We start from the raw sequence: 20,989 nt of genomic DNA on the forward strand, positions 1-20,989 counted from the left end.
ATGATCATAAATATCACTTACGTACTCTTTTTGAAAGATTAACTACATATGGATTGACAATAAACGCTTCGAAATGTGTTTTTGGCGTTCCCGAAATATCTTTCTTAGGACATTTAATTAATAAAGATGGGACCAAACCTCTGACGAACAAAGTTGAACCGATACTTAACTACCCACTTCCTTAAAAGGTAAAAGATTTGCAGAGATTTTTTAGGATTTTTAAATTTTTACCGTCGATTTTTACCCAGCGTAGCCCAGAATCAAATACATTTAACTTCGTATTTAAAAGGGGCTAAGAAAAATGATAAGACAACCCTGAATTTGTCTGAGAGAGCGCGTAAGGAATTTCGTAGGCGTAAGTGTAAACAGTTAATCGCGAATGCGGTTCTTTTAGCATACCCGAAGAAAGATGCCCAGTTGGTTTTACAGGTTGATGCGTCAGACTTCGCGATAGGCGGAACGCTATCACAAATAGTTGATGGAAACTTACAGCCTCTCGCATTTTTCTCACGAAAGCTTTCGCAAGCAGAAAGAAACTATAGTGCGTATGATCGGGAGCTATTGGCAGCTTATGCTGCTATTAGGCATTTTAAGCATATGTTGGAAGCACGGAACTTTTCTTTAATCACCGATCACAAACCGTTTACGTATGCATTCCGACAGCGTTTGGATAAGTGTTCACCTGGTCAGGCTAGGCAGTTAGACTTTATCTCACAATTCACCACTGAAATATACCATATAAAAGGTTCGGAGAATATCGCCGCGGACGCACTTTCGCGCATAGAAGCGATAAGCATGCCTAACCCTATCGACTATGAGAAAATTGCTAAAATGCAACAAATTGATTTAGAATTACAAACTTTACTTAAAGATTCAAGAGTTCTACAACTCAAAAAAGTTACCTTACCTAATTGTAGTTTACCAATATATTGTGATTTGTCAACAGGTACCGCCCGCCCTTACATTCCCCCGGCATTCCGTGAGAAAGTTTTTGCCACATTGCACAATTTGTCTCCCCCCGGCATTCGTGCATCAACAAAGTTAATATGTTCTCGGTTTGTTTGGTCTTCCATCCGTAAAGATTGCGCACAATGGCCACGACAGTGCATTCCATGTCAGAAAGCAAAAGTAAGCAGGCATATTAGAACCCCGTTAATGAATTTTCCAGACCAATCACAGAGATTTGATCGCGTCCACATTGACCTCGTTGGTCCGCTACCTCCTTCTCAAAATAATTATTACTGTTTAACTATGATAGGTTTACTAAATGGTCCGAAGCAGTACCCATACCAGACATAACTGAATGCACAGGTGACAGCAGGACAGGGCACCCGGACGGCTTTCTATGACTACTCGGGTATTACCCTGGCCCTGCAACCATCTTGAGACTTCACAGTTGTAAGATGCTTTTATGTTTATTGCAGGTGCCCTATTCCGGCCTGCAGAGGTCTATGCCCATTTTTTCTAGTTTGGCCATTATGCATTTAAGCTTTTGCCGCGTGCCTCGATGTTTTATGAGAAGGCGTTTGAAAGGCAGAACATTGGTAGTTGGAAATTTTATGTGCCATTCTGCTGTTAAGGGGCACTCCGTGACATAATGGTCTGGTGAGCCCACGTTGCCACAAACACACATATCAGTTGTTGCTAGACCCCTTTCTGCAAAGTACGTCGGAAAGGGGCCGTGGCCTGTTATATATCGCGTGAGGTAGGGCGATGAGATGAGCCGGTCGACCTCTACCTTGGGCAGGAACTCATATGCTCTGCGGCCTTGCGGGATTCGGTCCCATTCATTCTGCCAGTTTCCAATGGCGGACTCCTCTATTTGCCTCTTTAAGCATGACCGGGGCAGGGGCACCTGAATCTGCTCCGTTTCCTCATTTTGGGCAGCCTTCTTGGCAAGAGCGTCTGCTGCTTCATTTCCCTGGATTCCGGCGTGCGCCTTCACCCAGGAAATTTGGATTCTCATTGACTTTTCTTGTAGACGGAGGACTTCTTGCAGGTGCGAGATTAGTGCGGAGCGCTGGAGAGGGTTGTTGATAGCATAAATGCTTGACAGGCTGTCAGTAAATATCGTAGCTTGACTCTGCCGTGTGTCAATTGCCCATTTCACTGCCTTTGTGAGGGCAACTACTTCCGCTTGGAACACTGAATTCTGTGCTCCCAGACGGCCCTTCCATTCCTTTGCTATGTTTCCATTTATATGGAATCAAGAGGATCAGGACGTCTCCGTACCATCCACAGGCGAATGGACTTATCGAGGAATTCCACCGTCTTTTGAAAGCTGCCTTAAAAGCTTATGTTACCAGTAACTGGGTGGCGGCTCTTCCAGCGCTTCTGATGGGTTTCCGCTCCGCTCTCAAGGAGGACATAGGAGCAACTACTTCTGAACTTGTGTATGGAAAGACGATTCGTTTACCAGGAGAATTTTTCAATTCGACATCTGTGGACGCGTTCCCCAAACAGTTTGTGGAGGATATAAAACCCCATTTTGCCAGTGTCCGCCCGACTACGATTTTAGCCACTGTCAGCGAACCTGTTTCGTTCATCCACGGCTTCACGAATCCACGCATGTGTTTGTTCGACACGACGGAGTTCGAAAACCACTGCAAGCTCCCTATGATGGACCATTTAAAGTGCTAGAAAGACGAGATAAAAAGTTTGATCTCGAAATAAAAGGGACTAAGCAAACAATCTCCATAGATAGATTGAAACCCGCTTTTGTAACCATGGACTCTTCACAAGTTGTTCTAAAGAGTGTAAAAAAACCTTCGGACATTGGTATCACCCGTTCTGGACGATTAATCCGACCCCCACGTCGGTATGTCACATTTCGTTGACACTGCGGAGGGAGTATGTAGCGGCAGCCCCAAACAGGCGATACAGACTAAAAAACTCTGGAGAAAAGCGCCAATTGGCGAAACAGTAAACCTGCTTGACAACCCTACGGTCTGACGGGAAGAGAAGAATTTTCCCCGGCAGTTCTGGGTAACGACGTCAGTCTGTGTATGTGCGTCTGTGAAACAACTCGTCTTGTACCTTTCACGTTATATGTAACGCCGATCTGTGTGGGGACTATACGCTTCCTTAAGCCATTATTATGTATCTATATTACTTCTCCTTATTAAACCTCATTCTTAATGTTAAATGCCTATCTCAATTAAGATTGCTATTTTTCTAGGTAAGGTTATCTATACTTTTGTAGGCACACGTTACTCGCGCGTACCTCAACTTCTACCCTCAAGAAGATACTGTTTTCATGCTTTGCAATAATGAATTAAGCAAATAAGAAAACATCCTCATTTACTACCATTGATACATAACTCAAGGGGAAAAAAGAAAGAAAAGAAAATTATACAATCTCTTATCAACTGACATATTTTTATGCATGCATTACAAAAAATTTATTTATCAAAAATCAACAATTTTAGTTTTTCATACTTACATTTCTACTGAAGAAATACAGAATTAGGAAACTCGCCACAATTCCATGATCAGAAATGACGGCAAATTAAAGGAACATAGGCAGCAGTTGTGTAGGCTACAATATACAATTTGTTGCTCCTTACAAAATAAAAATAAGAGGCTTCCAATGGTGGTAGCTGTTGTTGGAATATTTTATTTATACAGAAAAGGAAAATACATAGTATTTCAAGAAAACTTATACAGAATCCCTGCTAGGAATTAATATATGACATCTGAAATTATAAACAAATGAAATTAAAATTGCAAATTAAAGACTGTGTGATTTGCTAATATATAATTAAAAACTCTGGAGACTAATTAAGGTGATAAATTATGACGTTATTCAGAAAAGTCCTAACAAGAAAATAATGTACATAGTAACACATACAGTGTAAATTACTCTACAGATTCGTCATGAATAAAATTTACTTGATTGTGCTAATGTTGCAAAACTTTGTGACTTATCAGACATCAGCATTTTAATATATTGATTCTTTGAATAATCATTGTATTTTCTATATTTCAGTAAAAGCTTTTTTTAGTATACATACGGAAAAATACACAGAAGAGAGATTTCTAAAAGTTTTAAAAGTAGTTTAAATAAAAAAAGACATACTCTTAAAATAATTTTCTTTATTGAATTTCCCGATGCTTAGAGTACATGAAATAATAAAAACCTAGATATCACCAAGTTTTTTCCAAATACATAAACAGCCAAGAAATTTCACAATACAGTAATTTTTATCCATTATTATTTTTACCCTTTATTTAAGTGTATCGAAAAGTTATTCGGTATTCAGATATCAAATTAAGTAGAACATAAAGTTGTATTTGTTTTCGAAATTGAGATTTTCATACTCACTTATCGCCTCTACAGTAAATTAAATATTAAATCCTATCAGCGTACCACACAATAACAAAACCAAATGAATCTTGAATCGTCAGTTTCACTAATGGTACCAACAACAAAAGAGTTTTCACCGGTTACAGCCGAAAACATCGCGGACCAAAACGTCGCGTAGAAAACAACGCAAGGCGAAAACGTCGTGCTACAAAACATCGTGGGAGAAAACATCGCAAAGAGAAAACAACGCAGTTCTAAAACATCGTGGTACAAAACATCGTCGTCGAAAATAAAGCGGTTCAAAAACTTCGCAGTTTAAAAACATCGCCGTCGAAAATATCGTGGTAAAAAATAAAGTATCTACAAATCATCGCATGACGATAACATCGCAGACATGCTTTTTTTCAGGCTTTAATAACTGTAAATGGATATTCCCATAATAATTTGTAAGCGCAAGTGATGTAAGGAAGGATAAGTTTTACTTTCACATTTTTTATTAACTAATAAATTTTTGCTGAAAAAATAAGAAGGAAACTTAAGCATAGAAAATTAAATGCAACTTAATAGATTATACTTTTTATGAAAAATTACCTGTAAAATCTTTATAAAAAATTATTTATTAATGGTCTTTGTTAGTTAACTATGTCGATTTAAAATTCTATTAAGTGCTATAAGTTGCATTAATTTTCTATGCTTAAGTTTTCTTCTTATTTTCTCAGCAAAAATTTAATATTTAATAAAAAATATGAAAGTAAAAATTATCCTTCTTTACACGCGCTCACAAATCATTATGGGAATATCCATTTACAGTTATTAAAGCCTGAAAAAAGCATGTCTGCGATGTTATCGTCATGCGATTTGTAGATACTTTATTTTTTACCACGATATCTTCGACGACGATGTTTTTAAACTGCGAAGTTTTTGAACCGCTTTATTTTCGACGACGATGTTTTGTACCACGATGTTTTAGAACTGCGATGTTTTCTCTTTACGATGTGTTCTCCCACGATGTTTTGTAGCACGACGTTTTCGCCTTGCGTTGTTTTCTCCGCGACGTTTTCGTCCGCGATGTTATCGGCGGACACCAAATGAACTACTTCTACCCAAGAAGTACGAACAAGTTACCATAAAATTGAGAAGTGCATTCTTGTATACCAGTTTTGCACAAAAATTGCGTCTGGCGATCGGAAAATGATGCCCACGGAGTATAAAGTCATTGTACTCCGTGGCCCACACATTTTTGTAAAAATGCGCCAGAAAGGTTATTTCGACTGGATCGTATGGCAACACCCAGAAAAAACAGCGGGAAATGACGGCTTTGTGAATTACACAGAGAGTTGCGAAACGCATCGCTGTATTTATTAAACTATAATAATGAAGCGGAAAAGTAAAGCAAGGCAAAGAATTACGTCAACGTAAGATTAAAAAATTTTTAACTGTTCTAGTTACATTAGAGTGGAATAGTGAGACATCCTATGCTCTAGTATGATGCCAAACTCTTATAGTGACACTAAATATTTGGGAAATGATCTTGTGTTTCTTTCATATATATATATATATATACTATTAATAATATTTTTAAAAAACTTATTTGAATTTTAAAAAAGTTATCACAAATTTTTTGGTCAATAATAATTTATTCAAGAATAAACTTGCATAAGTATTTGAGCACTTTAAACAAGCACTTTGTATTTAATGAAAATAACAGCACACTCCATACATTGTGAGTTGTCGTCTAGCCAAAATTTCACTTTTTACGTGCTTTGGCATGGATTTAATTAATGTTTTAGGGTAAATGTAAGTAAGAATGCCCTTATTTGTTCCGTTCCTCCCTAAGAATTTATATTAATAGAGCTTTCAAAGTGCCGTGCTTGCTTATTCTTTTCTTCAACTCATTCCACACATGTTAGATAGAATTTAATTGGGAAGAATGTGGAAGAGTTTTGATAACTTCAGGACAGTTGTATAATAACTACAAATGAACATTTAGGGCTTTACTTTTAGGATCATCATCCTGATGAAACTTTAATTTATTTTGCATTCCAAGTTTTTCTTTATTTTTAACATGCTGTCAGGTTTCCATTAAGAATATTTACATATTTATACTTATTCATATAATTTTCTATAAAAAGTATGTTTCCCATCCCAGAGCTGTGAAACATTCCAAAACTATTATGCCTTCATTCTCATGCTTAACAATAGACAACTAGTTCGTCAGATTCAGTTCTTCATTCAGTTTCACCACACTGCAGTTCATCTGTTTGATGTTAAACTGTGACTCGTCTGCAATATAATATTGTTTTAATATAATAAACTTTGTTTACCATAAATTTGCCAAATGCCAGTTGAATTTTCCTCAATTTCTTGTTGATAAAGTATTTCCTTCTTCATGATCATTTATTGTATCCATGTGACATAATAATGCTTCTAATAGTTTCAGGGCTAATTTTTATTGTAAAGTGAATTTCTTTAATCGTCTAAATATCCTGCAAGTTTTATATGACTAATTTTTGGGTTTGTTTGATTTTTGATAGGATAAATCTTTAATTCCTTCATGTTTTCTTTGAATGTGATCTAGACTTGGGTGTGTTTTCGACAGTTCAATGCGTTTCTCATCATTTTATAGCGTCAAAGATAGTCGAACGATGTATGTCAAGGATTTTTTCGTTATTTCGAATACTTTTACATCTTTAAAATGATAAATTATTAAATTTATAGTATAACTTGTCGTTAATCTGTAGTGCCTTGCTATATTCACTTCAAATATGGAGCTGTAATATACTTTTATAAACAACTAATAATTTACAAATGCAGACAATAATTCTTATGATGCATTTTCATTTAAAACAAAAACTGTGATAGGCAGCATCGTCTACCAAAACATTTCAGCAAAATTTTCGTCTCTGAATTATTATATGACTTTGAGTGACACATTTTAAATAAATTATCTTATTACAAGGAATATTTTTATTATGTTTATTATATAACAAGATAAGCTTAAAAAAAAAAGTAATATATTAAAAAAAAATGAGTCTGTGTTTCAATATTTATACAAATAAATTTTAAAAACTACAAGTTTCAGAAAACAAATGCAAGCCACTGTAAATATTTACTTTTGCCAATTTACTTTTATTTTTTCGGGCATTTTACTGGATAACTTTTTATTTTCAAAGCATATTTTATTCATTTATGTTCTATACAGAAGTTCTGGAACTGAGGTGGGAGAGGGAATAACAAAGTTTCAGTGGGAATGTGATTAGTCTTTATTTAGCTCTTAAGTATTTAGTTTTAGTTTCTGAATATTAGGAGCTACTTTTATTGAAGTTTTCATATCTACCAACATTTTCTCTACTTTTTGTAGTTTAATATATAAAACATTAAAAAAATAATTTAAATCTAAATAAATATATGCAAGATAAAAATTATTTAAATTGGCTTTATGATTTAGTCTCTTTAATTCCTCGTTTTTAATTTGGGTATTTCTTCTTTATTTAAAAAAAAGTCAATAACATTTCTGAACTGCGTCATTTCCAGATCAATCAATCTTGCATGGCTTGTGTAACACTATGATGTTGCTGATTTGGAACCTTCTCAAAATTTCAAGAACTGAAAATTTTCTAACTTAAACCAAAACCTTCCTTTTGGCAATCTTCCACATTGGATAAATACAGACTTTTAGCTTGAACTACTATGTTGCTTGAATGCTATTTCCCTCACTCTCTTCCTATCGCATCAATATTAAAAAATATGTATGTTCTGGAAAATAGGCAAAATTAGAGTGCCAAGTGAACTGTAGCCACATATGTGAATTTAAATAAAAATGGAATTTAATCTGCATCAACTACCAAGTTTCCTATTCATTATGGATTAGCCTTCTACGCAATCAAAATTCTTCCTCTTCAATATGGATGCACTATCTATCCTCGCTACATCTTTTTCTGTTATTTTCATCACACGTATGTATATATTTTCAAGTTTTGAAAAATAAGGAGCTGAGTCATCTTCTAACAATGGTGAAAGGGGTGCATGATAAAAAAAAAAAAAATAAAGTTTAGAACCACTGTTCTATACATTTATATTAAAAAATTCAACAGAAATAAAAACGTTATTGTTTTGAAATCTGAGTTTTTTTTTCTTTGTGCAAGATTTGAGATATTACGGGTTTGACGGTTTTTGCAAAAATCTTCTTTTATCAGGCTATGTGGTTATTCGAGTATTATTCTAATGATGATTCAGTTCTCAATTCGGTAAAAATATATTTCCAGGTGCCCCTTTGCGTAAATTGGCGATTTTTGGTGGTACATGGATACTGAGTTTGTGCAATTCTTTGACTTGTTATTTTGGCTTTATGTGCCGCTACACAAAGCCAAAATAACAAATCAAAGAATTGCACAAACTCAGTATGCATGTACACATCGACCTAGTTTCACTTTAAAAGACATCAGAGAATTGCATAAACTTGGTATTGTGCACTCCCTTTGTCCATGTAAACATCGATCTATTTTCCTTTAAGTCAAGGGGCAGCCAACAAAAAATATATAATCTCAGTAAACTACATTGGTAAAAGCGCAGAATAGGCTGCATCAACAAAGTTCAGTAGGAGGAGCTGTGTGACGTCCATAAATGGGTGGAACTAAGCTTATGACGTCACAATGTAGTCTCGCATTTACACTATGTGTACTTTCTATTTTCTCTTAAAAATAACAATAATAAATTGTTTATTATTGTAAATTAAATATCAAATTCTTTACTTTTAATTTATATTTATAACATTTAAGCTTAGGCGTTACTTTTAAGTATAATAAATTGTTTATATTTAAAATTACCATGATACAGTGAGCCAATTATTAAAACGATAAACAACGTCGCAGTCTCTAATACTTGTAGAGCTTCAATATTTTCAAAGATTTTTATTAAATTATTATTATTTTTATTAATTTTTTTATTTATACAAATAAAATATTTTTTTTAAATTTAAATTCATATTGTGGAACATTTCAATTTTATCATTTTTACAAATTACCTTCTTGCTACGTAACGACATAATTCCTTACATACCAATAATTAAACAATTTTCATTATTTCTAAAAATTTTAAACTTTACATTAATAAAAAAAAGAAGAATATTTTTTATTGCATATGAACATCATTACACAGCTTTCATATCAGTTTGTAAAATTCTTAAATCACGCCATATTCTGTGTGGGCATGCTAGAATTCTACGCATTAATAAATAAAAAAATCTAATTTCTCAGAATGAAAGAAAATAATATAATAAAATAAATACTACAAACTTGAAACACTAAGCAATGCTTCACATACGCACACACACACATATTATCAATGAACTCATATTATCAAGTGCAATTACAATACCAAACACTACGTATTAAAATATGAGGTAAACGTTACTTCAAGAGTTAAAGTTAACAATTTTGCTACTGTTGAGTTGATCGTCGGGCTATCGATATATAACTTAAGTCGGAAAGCGTTATAAACCTATCCAAAAAAAGCCAAAAAAATAAAAATACAATTTAAATGAAAAATGACGTCTTAAATACAATTCACAATTAAAACAATAATACAAATTAAAAATACACTAACGATATGTTAAACATTGCACATAAATAAAGTTACATTACTGCTTGGCATCACACACAACCTCGTTTTCTCTTCTACACAACGATCAGTATTCGCTCGAAAAACATCAAAGAATTCCCCAATCTCGGTGTCCATGTGCTCATCCATCTATTTTCACTTAAAGAAAAATCAGAGAATTGCTCAAACTCCGCATTGCGCAACACATTGACTTTCACCATGTGCACATCGATCTATTTTCACTTAAAAAACATCCCAGAGTTGCACAAACTCGGCATTGCGCACCATATTGGCTTTGCCCATATGCACATCAATCTATTTTCACTTAAAAAAATTCCCAGAATTGCACAAACTTGGCATTGCGCACCACACTGGCTTTGTCCATGTGCACATCGATCAATTTTCACTTAAAAAAACATTCCAGAATTGCACAAACTCAGCATCGCGCACCACATTGGCTTTGCCCATGTGCACATCGATCTATTTTCACTTAAAAAAAATATCCCAGAATTGCACAAACTCAGCATCGCGCACCACATTGGCTTTGCCCATGTGCACATCGATCTATTTTCACTTAAAAAAAATATCCCAGAATTGCACAACCTCGGCATTGCGCACCACATTGGCTTTCCCATGTGCACATCGATCTATTTTCACTTCAAAAAACATCTCAGAGTTGCACAAACTCTGCATTTCGCACCACTCAAAATCATCTATATGTCTCAAAACCGTCTCTGTACTAGTTTCATATTTGCTCCACAAATTGGGCACTTATACGATATTGCAATCAAACTTTTCTCCATACACCACTCAATAACGCTCTTTTTGCTTCTTCGCTCCAACTGATTAAAAAAATCCAGATTCAGATAAACATCCATTCTGCAGTAAGCACCGATTTTGACACACTCATCAATAATCAAAGCATTCTTTAAGCAAAAGAATTCTTTTCTGTATTTTCAGAAGTTACGGTTATAATTTTTAACTCATGCATTCAATATTTTCAATCGTTTGGTATCTTAATAATACATTTATCAGAGATAATTCGTTGCGTTAAATGCTAACACTACCACACACCACACAAAAGTAGATTTATAATTAAAAAAATCTCGTGCAGAACATTATAAACCTACCATTTCAACTCAGTTTAAACTTCATTTAAGTTTTCTTTAAATACGAAGCTATAGTATACTTATAACTTGTTTTTAAGGAGAGGCGTAACCAATATTACGTCATAAAAAGGCGTGTCCAAGCATAAGAGAAGTAAATACAGCATCGACTGATGCAGCCTATTCTGCGATTTAGCCACTACATTCTATATCAAACAATGAAATAACATAAAAAAGGAAATGCATCTTAGCACTGCACAAAGGAAATATTCACTTACCTTATTTAGAAATTTTCCTGTCTTAAGTCAAACAAAATTCCTTAACAGCTTTCAAAAACTTCCTTAAAACTATCTGAACTAGAATCTGTGTACTGGCATCACTGCATAAATTCACAAAGATAAAAGTCATACCTTGCAATGCTCCACACAGCATATTTTATATTAATGCTTAGAAGACAGTTTCCGAAATTGCAGTGCAACTAAAGGATAATATGGAAAAAGAATACACACATTAAAAAAGAAGAAAATAAAGCTATTAATCACAAAAATGCAAGAAAGCAAAATGAATGGTGATGTAGTTTGAATGATAAAATATTTATTGGAATACAAAGAGAAAAAAATCAATGCAAGTTTTTTAAAGACTATATTAGAATATTAAGGACAATACTCCAATGAGGGGGTGGGAAATGCTAATATCACAAAACTGCAAAGGAATTTGTTTAACATATATGTACAGAGCTAAAATTGTTACTCAATTTTCTTAAAAAATTAAGGCAAATTTCCAATTTGTGCATGAAACGATGAAAAATTATTTTCATGAATAAATAAAAACTTAATCAATATATGTATTTATAAATTATATTCATTTTTAAAAACAAACTAAAACTGATTAGCATATGTGTTGATTAAGACACAATGACACGCCGAATAAATACTAATTCAGAAGTCAAACAACAAAAATCAGAGTTAATTTACAAAATTTTCACAGGACTTTCACATCATCTTCAGCTGCAAAACCGCATTTGCGGTTTTGCAGCTGAAGATGATGGTTCGGTAAAACCATCGAAACTAGTCCTGTGAAAATTTTGTAAATTAACGCTGATTTTTGTTGTTTGACTTCTGAATTAATATGTGTTGATGTTAGGCATATCTAAGGAATCTTTGCTATTTGCAATATAAGCCAGTGTTTGCGAAAATTAATACAGTCAAAAGTCGTTAATTCGGACACCCATAATTCGGAATGATCTATAATCCGGACCTCAAAACTAAAAACTTTCTGCGCATGCGCCGCGTTGACACATGCGCATAGGCGTTTACGCGAGCGCGTAAGACCTTTTACGACTGCGCATATGAGTGTGCGCAAGTGCAGAATACGTTTTCGCGTGCGCATTTTATGTATAATGGATGTAAAAGGTAAAATTATCTAATTATCTATTTCAGTTAATGTTGATGATTGCGTGGTTCCTTAATTTTCGAATTGGATCCGACTTATTATTTTTTGCAGACTGTAAGAGCAATTTTATAAAAGTAAGCTTAAACTTTCGATTATATCAAATAGAATTTCCGATATATATTTGTTGATATGTAAAGGATCTAAAGCGAAAGTATGTTTTGAAATTCGAAATCTGTTTATCAATTTCACGCTGCTCGGCGGGGGGATCGCCGCGGCGGGCGCGTAATGAATTGGAAGTTGATCTGTCAACACTATCCTTATCTTCAGCGCAGATGTTTTTATTTTATTTGGCTTATAATTCCTTACCAAATGTAGTATTTCATCTCGATATGCTCCGTCTTTGATATGATTTAAAACAAGTTCCTCGTCATTATAATTCGCTTTCGATAGCGAAGAAAGTGACAGAGGTTATTGAAAACGAAAAAATTTCGATTGACAAATTAATCGGTGTTCTAGACACAGCAATTATAGGACTTGAACAGCGGAACTTTGTAACTGAACAAGAAATTATGTCTGTTTAATAGAATTAAAGAGAAAGTATTATCACATGAAACGAAGCAAAACTTAAACAACTTACATTGAAAGAAATGTTTAATTAAGTAAACAAATAAATATTAAGCTTTTTCTTTTTGCAAATTTTGATACCCTTTAGATCATAATTGTTCTTTATTTCATAAATTACGGTTTCATATTTTTAATTTTAGAATTTCTGCATGCCATCTTACGAGATTTAAACTGATGATCTATAATCCGGAAAAATCGATAATCCGGAATCGCCGAAGTCCCGACGAGTCCGGATTAACGACTTTTGACTGTATAACGTAATTTGATTATGTAATAGCAACTTTGTGAGTTTCTCTAGTTTAGGGATAAGAGTCAGAAAATAGAAAAGTTCTTTTGTATTCCTTAGCCTCTTATCTGAAAGTTAACAAAAGCAGTGTTAAACCCTAAAGAAAGGTTTCAGAAGTCTTTGGTAGTTGTTCCCTTTGCAATCCCAGCTCAAATGTGGATGGATGTGCATTCCTATTTCCCATCTTTAAGTGAAATCTTTCCAAGCTTTATCATCTTTTAAAGGTTAAACTATTTCAAGAAGTTTAAGGTTTAAAAAAGCTACTTTAAATGTGCATTTCCAGTGCACTTAAAATAAAATGCAAAATAATGAATTTTCTCCAAAAATCAAGTAGAGAATGCATTACAATTCTCATTCATTTTTTTATGTATTTCATTAAGTTTCTTGCCTATCAGTACATGTGTAACGTGTATACAAGCCAGTTTCCCTTAGAAAGTCCTCCACGAAGGCACCCCTCCCTTTAGGCAGACAGCCCTCGTGTACTTTGCCATAATTGAATAATCCCAATCCCCGCCTATCAGTATTGTTGGCCCCATAAGAAAATGATCGTTATAATTTATGATTTTATAAATGTATTTTATTTTTTAATCTGTATATTTAAATATTAGTTTTTAGGAATAGTTTTATATTTTAAATGTGCTCTAATTTATAAAATATTTTAGTTTGCTTCATTTCTTTGTCCACATATGTAATGAAAATGTTTAGATTGATTATGTAATAGTGTTATATATTGATCATGTAATAGTGTTATATATTGATCATGTAATAGTGTTATATATTGATTATGTAACAGTGTTATATATGAATAAGTATGATGATATTAATAGAAAATAAGTAAAAAATCAAATTATGGAGGAAACTCTGGAAGAAATTTACCAGTCCTGTTGAAAATATGCCACTTCCAAAACCTTACTTTTCCCTAATGGCATTTGCAATGCATTAAATCTTGTATGACAGAAAGAAATGTATCACTTCTGAAATTTCTCATGAACTGTGTGATGTAGTTGAGAATGAAATTCAAAATTCCCCCCTTTTTTTCGTTAGAACAAATTTTCTCCTTTTTTGAATTTATCCATTCAGAATTGCAAAACAGGCTGTTATATGCAATAGCAAATATGTTCTGTTTTCTTGCATGGTTTTTATGATGTAGATTGAGGTTTGTGCTACTGTTTTAAAGTTCAATTCTGATTCTTTGTGAATAAATATTTTATTTTCTGTTACTGATATGAACTGAAATTCAGTATTAGAATCTAAATTTACCAAAGTAAAAACAGATCTCAGAGCAAGTACAGAAAAATACAAATATATATATGTATATATATATATATATATATATAGTATATATATATATATATATAGTACATACAAAGTCTGAAATCCAGACTAGTCTGGACTTCGGCGATTCCGGATTTGGGGATTTTTCCGGATAATAGATCATCAATTTAAATCTGGTAAGATAGCATGCATAAATTATTCAATTAAAAATATCAAATCGTAATTTGTGATATAAAGAACAATTATGATCTAACGGGTATCAAAATTTACAAAACAAAGCTTAATATTTATTTGTTTACTTTATTAAACATTTCTTTCAGTGCAAGTTGTTTAAGATGCTTCCACAAAAAATTCAAAAAGTTTGTGTCATATATAGTGGACTTTCCAATGCTATACTCCTCGCATAATTTTGAGATGGATATGCCTTTATCCATTTTTTGCAGCAATTCCACTGTTTGTTTAATGGACATCGAAGCATGGTTTCACTTTGTAGATCCTTTGGCAACTCCATAATTGGAAACTCTTTTCGACATAATCGAAAGTTCAAGCTTAGTTTTTATAAAATTGCCGTAATAATAACAGTCTGCAAAAAATAATAAGCTGGATCAAATTAGAAGATCAAGAACCAGCCAGTCTGCTACATTAATTGAAATGCCTTAGTAAACATAATTTTAGCATAACTTAATAGCCATCCGTTATACATTATTGGTTGTGTATCACAAGATTGGTGACGAAAGCCAAGTTGTTTCGCCAAATTTTGTCTTGCTCCTATTGCGTACTGAATTAATTCGAATTGTATTAGTTTAGTTATTTACTATACCTATGTTTATTTCTTGCACATGCTTCAAACAAATCTGAGTCCTGAATAAATAAACTCCTACATATACTTAAGGCTTTATCTAGGGCCGGTGCTTAATACCGCCTGCATACGCGTCCTAAATTCTGCTACAAAGTGCTTTCCTAAGTTCTAAATTTTCACCATGCCTAAACTTTGGATCCCAGTGCTTTCCCTAAATCATAAATACTTTTCATCCCTTAATTTTGCCGCTTGGTGCTTTCCCTAAATCATAAATACTTTTCATCCCTTAATTTTGCCGCTTGGTGCTTCCCCAAATTCCAAAAGTTTTGTCTTTTCTAAATTCTGCCGTCGCTTCTGGGTTTATGGTGAATAACATATCAGTTATTCTTAATTAAATTGAACTAAATGTAATCTTTTGGCCTATGAGTTTCATTAACAAAATCTATTTTTAGCATATGAAAAGAAATTTTTATTGAAATTTTCCTCATCAACATTTCTTAGAGCATTTAAAAATTTATACCAAGCGTAATGTTAGCATAAAAGGTTGCCATACTCTTGTTATTCAATTACTTATATAAAAAAAGTTTAGACATCATAGCATAAGTTATTATTGAAGCTGTCATGTCATGTATTGATAAACATGCGGTGATGAAAGCAAAATATAATAAATAATAACTCGCCAGGTCGGTGTCAGGGATATCAAATAAGTGAATGCTTCGGTTTGAGATGGATGCCAAGTAGATACTCAGCTACGGAGCCAAATTATTAATCTCAATTTATGCTTGCATGATTTTTTTTCCATAACGAGGTATTTTATTTAGTGCCTAAGTAAAATTAAGAATCGGAAATTTTAAGTTAAAATCTCCACATGTTTTATTATGGAAGAAAAAATCAAATGAGCATGCGTAAAGCATTAATAAAAAATAAAAAAATTTTTTTGGCTTTGAGATCCGGATTTTAGATCATTCCGGATAATAGATGTCTGGATTTCAGACTTTGTACTGTATATAGTAAAGACATAAAGTATACATAGGCATCCAAAATTTTAATTAAATTGGAATCGAAACAAGGCATTTTTCCAACAATATTAAAAACTGCATCTGTGGAACAAAGGTCTAACATTGTAGATAAATAAATCAAAATTACTATAAGAATTCATCAGTAGAATAAAGCCAAAAAATAAAAATGCAAATAGGAAAAAGAAAAATATAAAAATTAATCTCCTTTTTCTGAAACCCTAATCCAGAACTCATCAAGGGAAAATGAATTTAAGTTTCATAAAAGTCAATGTGTTTCAAATACATGTTTCTTTCTTCTGAATCATTTGAGATCAAGAACTGAAGAAAGATTCAATTAAAGTTTCATTTTAAACTGTGACTAGATCGCATAGTTGTTCTTTGTCTGGTTGCCCAGGGGACTGATTTCTGAATGCAATGGTAGCTCTTTCACATCAGTGTCCTGTTATAATGATGTCCCTTTGTTAATTATTCCGGTTGCACCTTTGAAGGTTACTGCAACGGTTCCCGACATAAAAGAAGTGTTTCAGCGACTTCGGAGTTATGGACCAGGAGAGAAATCTCTCCCGGAGTTCAACAGAGATAACGTCAGCGGGGGTTAGAAAGGTTTTTGGCAGTGAGAAGGTAAGATGGTTTACTGAGAAGAGCCCGGACTTCCCTGCTGGAGCTATGGGCATTCTGGCCCACTAGAATTATCACTTCCTGTATATACTATTAGTAGCGTACTTTCCTGTTTAACAAAATTCTGAAATTATGGGACTGAATGTATCCCTCCTGCATCGTCATAAACCACAATTGTTAATGTTTCTATTTTATTAAAATTCATGTTATTGTTAGAACTTGAGTTAGAAGTTTATTTCAACCGTGTATCAAAACTTGGTTTTGTGTAGTGGTTCCGACTTTTACGCCACAAAACATTAAAATTCAATTAAAATCGAAAGGTCTAATCTCAAATAAATCCTGAATTTTCCCTACACATATTCGAACACTTGAAAAAAAGAAAAGAGAAAAATGAATAAAGTATTGCCTTTGCAAAATGTCATTGTGCTATTGGACACTTTGACTCCTACCTCATACTTTTTCCCAAGAAGTTCAACTTTTCTGCTTCTCCAAGAGTAGCCTGGAATTCAACTTTCTTTTGCACAGTACACAGCTTGGAAAACGATGGTCTCCTTTAGAAATTCAGTTAAGTTTACGTTTTGTTCAATATTTTTGTTTTTTATAGTTTTTTAGTTTCTTTAGCTGATTAAGGATCAGATTAGAATTTTATATTATTAATAGAAATCTCTTCTAAGTTTTTCATTTTCTTGGTATTAAAAGTTTAGGATCACTTAATCAGGGACCACTCAATTTTTTTAGTGTTTTTTAAAAGTGTATTCTTTTACTGATTAATTTGTAATTGCTTTTCATGTCTAATTTACATTAAATGTAGCTTTGACAGAATTTTTTTACTTTCAGTAGTCAGTTTAGTATAATGTAATTTTTTTTTTTTTTTTTTTTTTTTTTAAATGTTCAAATACGTATAGGGAAATTTCTGGATTCATTCGAGATTCAGTCTGTTAGTTTTAATTTAATTTTAATGTTTTAAATGAAAATTTAATTGAATCTTTTTTCGGTTCCTTATCTTGAGTGATTCAGAAGAATGAAATATGTATTCGAAACATATTAATTGACTTTTACGAAACTTTAATTCATTTTTCACTGATGAGTTCTGAATTAGGGTTTCCGAAAAAGGAGATTAGTTTTTATAATTTTTATATTTTTCTTTTTCCCATTTGCATTTTTCTGATTTATTCTGTTGATGAATTCTTATATTAATTTTAATTTATTTAGCTACAGTGTTAGACCTCTTTTCCACAGTTGCAATTTTTAATATTGTTGAGGAATTCCCTTATTTTAATTCCAATTTAATTTTAATTTTGGATGCTTTTAGTTTAATTTACTTCAATCCTGCACGACTGGTTAAATTTTTGTTTTTGGCATTTTATTATGTTTCTCTTTGTGTGTGTATATATATAATGATGGTACCTTGGTATCCATTCTAGGTCTGACGTGGTCACAGTGGTATCGATTTTTCCAAGTTGAATGTGTAACTCTTACTTGCTGATTAATCTTATTTTATGGGATTGATTTCAGGTGGAAGACAGAAAAAGTACACAAAAACAAATTTTTCTCCCACCTTCACTTAAGATGATAAGAATGATAAGATTTCCACAATTTTGGAAAAAACTGTTAGGTATGAGTTCATGCTATATGAAAGAAATCTTGTCATGTGTCTGCTGTAGGAACTTCTTGCAAGAAATAAGATGAAAGGAATAACTGAAATTATCGGATTTTCTCAATCTTTCAAGGAAACTGTTAAGCATGATTTTATACTCTGTGAAAGAGATTTTGCCACATGTCTGCCAGAGGAGCACCTTGCAAGAATGGGAACTATGAAGAATATCTATGGGGGATTGCAGGAAGAATTAGAGTTTGACAAAAACATGAGAAGAAAGAATGCCACCACATATCTGAAGGAAATGAAAAAGAATGAACAAAAGATATCTAAATTTGATGAAGAAATGGATATGGAATAAAAACACTGCTAAAAAATGCTGACCGACCAAAGTAGAAATGCACTGTAAAACACAGGCATACCAAACTGTGAATGGAAATCCTAGAAAGAGTGAAAGCAAGAAAGACTGGAGATATAAATGTCATGATGAACTGGAATCTCAGACTGCAAAAAAGACCACTACAAATCTGAAGCAAGGTAAAGAAGAAATAAAAGAAATACCTGTTCTTGGAAAAGCAACACAAAACTGGATTACTCCTAAAAAGACAGTCCGTCCATTAGGAAAAGCGAAGCTTTTGTAAAATAACTCATACGTGTCCTTATTATTTGATGATGAAAACTCAGAAGAAGAACAAATGGATGAAACCCCCAATCTTACCAGAAGAAAGATGAAAAACAAGACCATCAGACTGAGAAGATTCTGCATATCATACTTCCTACAAATGTCCACTGGACACAGCTTTGCAAAGAACTGCTACAGATGCATAAAAATGACCTGGAAGCTAATGTGCAGTAATTTCATATAGGCAAAATATGCTGACTCACACAAAGATGCAAGAAAATTCCTTCTCAAAAGAAATTTCCCATTTCACTCTTTTATGTTACAGTCTAAAAGAATTGAAAGAGCATTTTCACAGAAACTAACTGGAAATATCCCAGAAATGGCCATTTTAACAAGAAAATATCCAATAGTTAAAGTTTACGAATGGAAAAATTGTAAATTACCTATCTGTCCTCTTACCAACTACTGAACGAAAAGCAATTTACTGCCTCCAGTATGTCATGAATATCTGTAAATGTTAAGAAACCTGTGCAGTGCTTTAGGTGCCTCAGCTGTGGATACTCCAAACACCTCTGGTGTAACAAACCATGGTATTTCAGGTACAGACTCAGCCACAGAAGTTTTGAAAGTAAACTGCAATAGACAGGAAAATCTAGATGTTATTTTTGCAAAAAAAAAATCCAACATCATATTGGCGATGCAGCAAATACCGGATGCATGAAAAAGGGATGAAGGACAAGAAAAAGATATTTCTAAACTCAAAAACCAATGATTAAAGAAACTCCCAACTGTAACTTCAAAGAAGATGATTTCTCAGCTTTGAAATTGAATACGAATACTGGGATTATAAATCTTGAAACCCAAAGCTAGAACGAAGAAAATATAGTGATACATTGAAAAAAGAAGAAGAAAATCAGATTACCTGATTCAGAGAAAACAGTATTCTTTCATCAGTAAAGAAGATCCTGATATTAGCAAGGGATTACAAAATTGTCAAAAGAGCTGAAGTGAAGTTCAGTATGGCCATCAAAGTGGTCAAAATACTTGAAGAAATGGGAGAGTAGATGATTAATTTCATGAAGAAGAATCCAGACTTGAACATCACTCTTTCCAGTATTTTGAAGCAATATGAACGAACACAATGGTACTGTGGGTGGACTTTCACTCAGAGCCTGATGTAAGTTCAAAACCTGGTCTGACGCTGAAATTTTTTTATTATCAATAGATTATCAATAGAGTCGAAGTGCTATTTCTGACCAATACATGGCATCACATCTTCTTCACTTTATCAGCTCAATTTCATAGTTTTGTCATTTGATGGCACAGACCTGAGAGCACTTTCCACTTACAACTTAAAACGTATTGGTTGTATGATTGTATAATCCCCAGGTTAACGATAACCTTAATATATGTCCACTTTAAAATAAATAAAATTTGATTTGTTTGGAATACAAATCGATGAGTCATGAATGTGCACATTATCCTTTTTTTATCTCTCAGTGCTGCAATCATCCATGAGCATCATTATGACTGTTGCTACTATTATAAAGAGCTGCAATGTGACAAAAAATTTTTCGCAAAAATGTTTAGTAAATTTGTTAGCCATGAGTTTTAAGAAAGTTAATGTGAAAAGTCAAGCAATAAAGAAAATTGTTAAGATCACCATGGAGGTGAAAAGAGATTTTTGAAAAGTATGAAGACATCGTGGGTATCTGGGACTTGGCTATTCCATTTCATATGCCGAGAA

General features: G+C 33.2%; 1 protein-coding gene across 2 annotated transcripts in view; it reads left to right on the top strand.

The window, feature by feature from the left end:
* Window positions 1–5,406: 5,406 nt before the first annotated feature.
* The window catches only part of LOC118180013 (histone H3.3 type a-like), a 73,590-nt gene continuing 58,007 nt past the window's right edge, over window positions 5,407–20,989 (top strand). The window contains exon 1 of one of the 2 annotated variants that reach the window (XM_085824103.1): window positions 5,407–5,721. In XM_085824103.1, coding sequence (XP_085680229.1) covers window positions 5,681–5,721 — 41 coding nt within the window. In that variant the 5' untranslated portion in view covers window positions 5,407–5,680. The remainder of the gene's footprint in view (window positions 5,722–20,989) is intronic. The other variant, XM_085824105.1, reaches the window with a different exon arrangement.

This window comes from Stegodyphus dumicola, chromosome 9, assembly GCF_044657685.1.
Source record: "Stegodyphus dumicola isolate Sdum_Otavi_A_Nest chromosome 9, ASM4465768v1".
NCBI classification, from domain to species: domain Eukaryota; kingdom Metazoa; phylum Arthropoda; class Arachnida; order Araneae; family Eresidae; genus Stegodyphus; species Stegodyphus dumicola.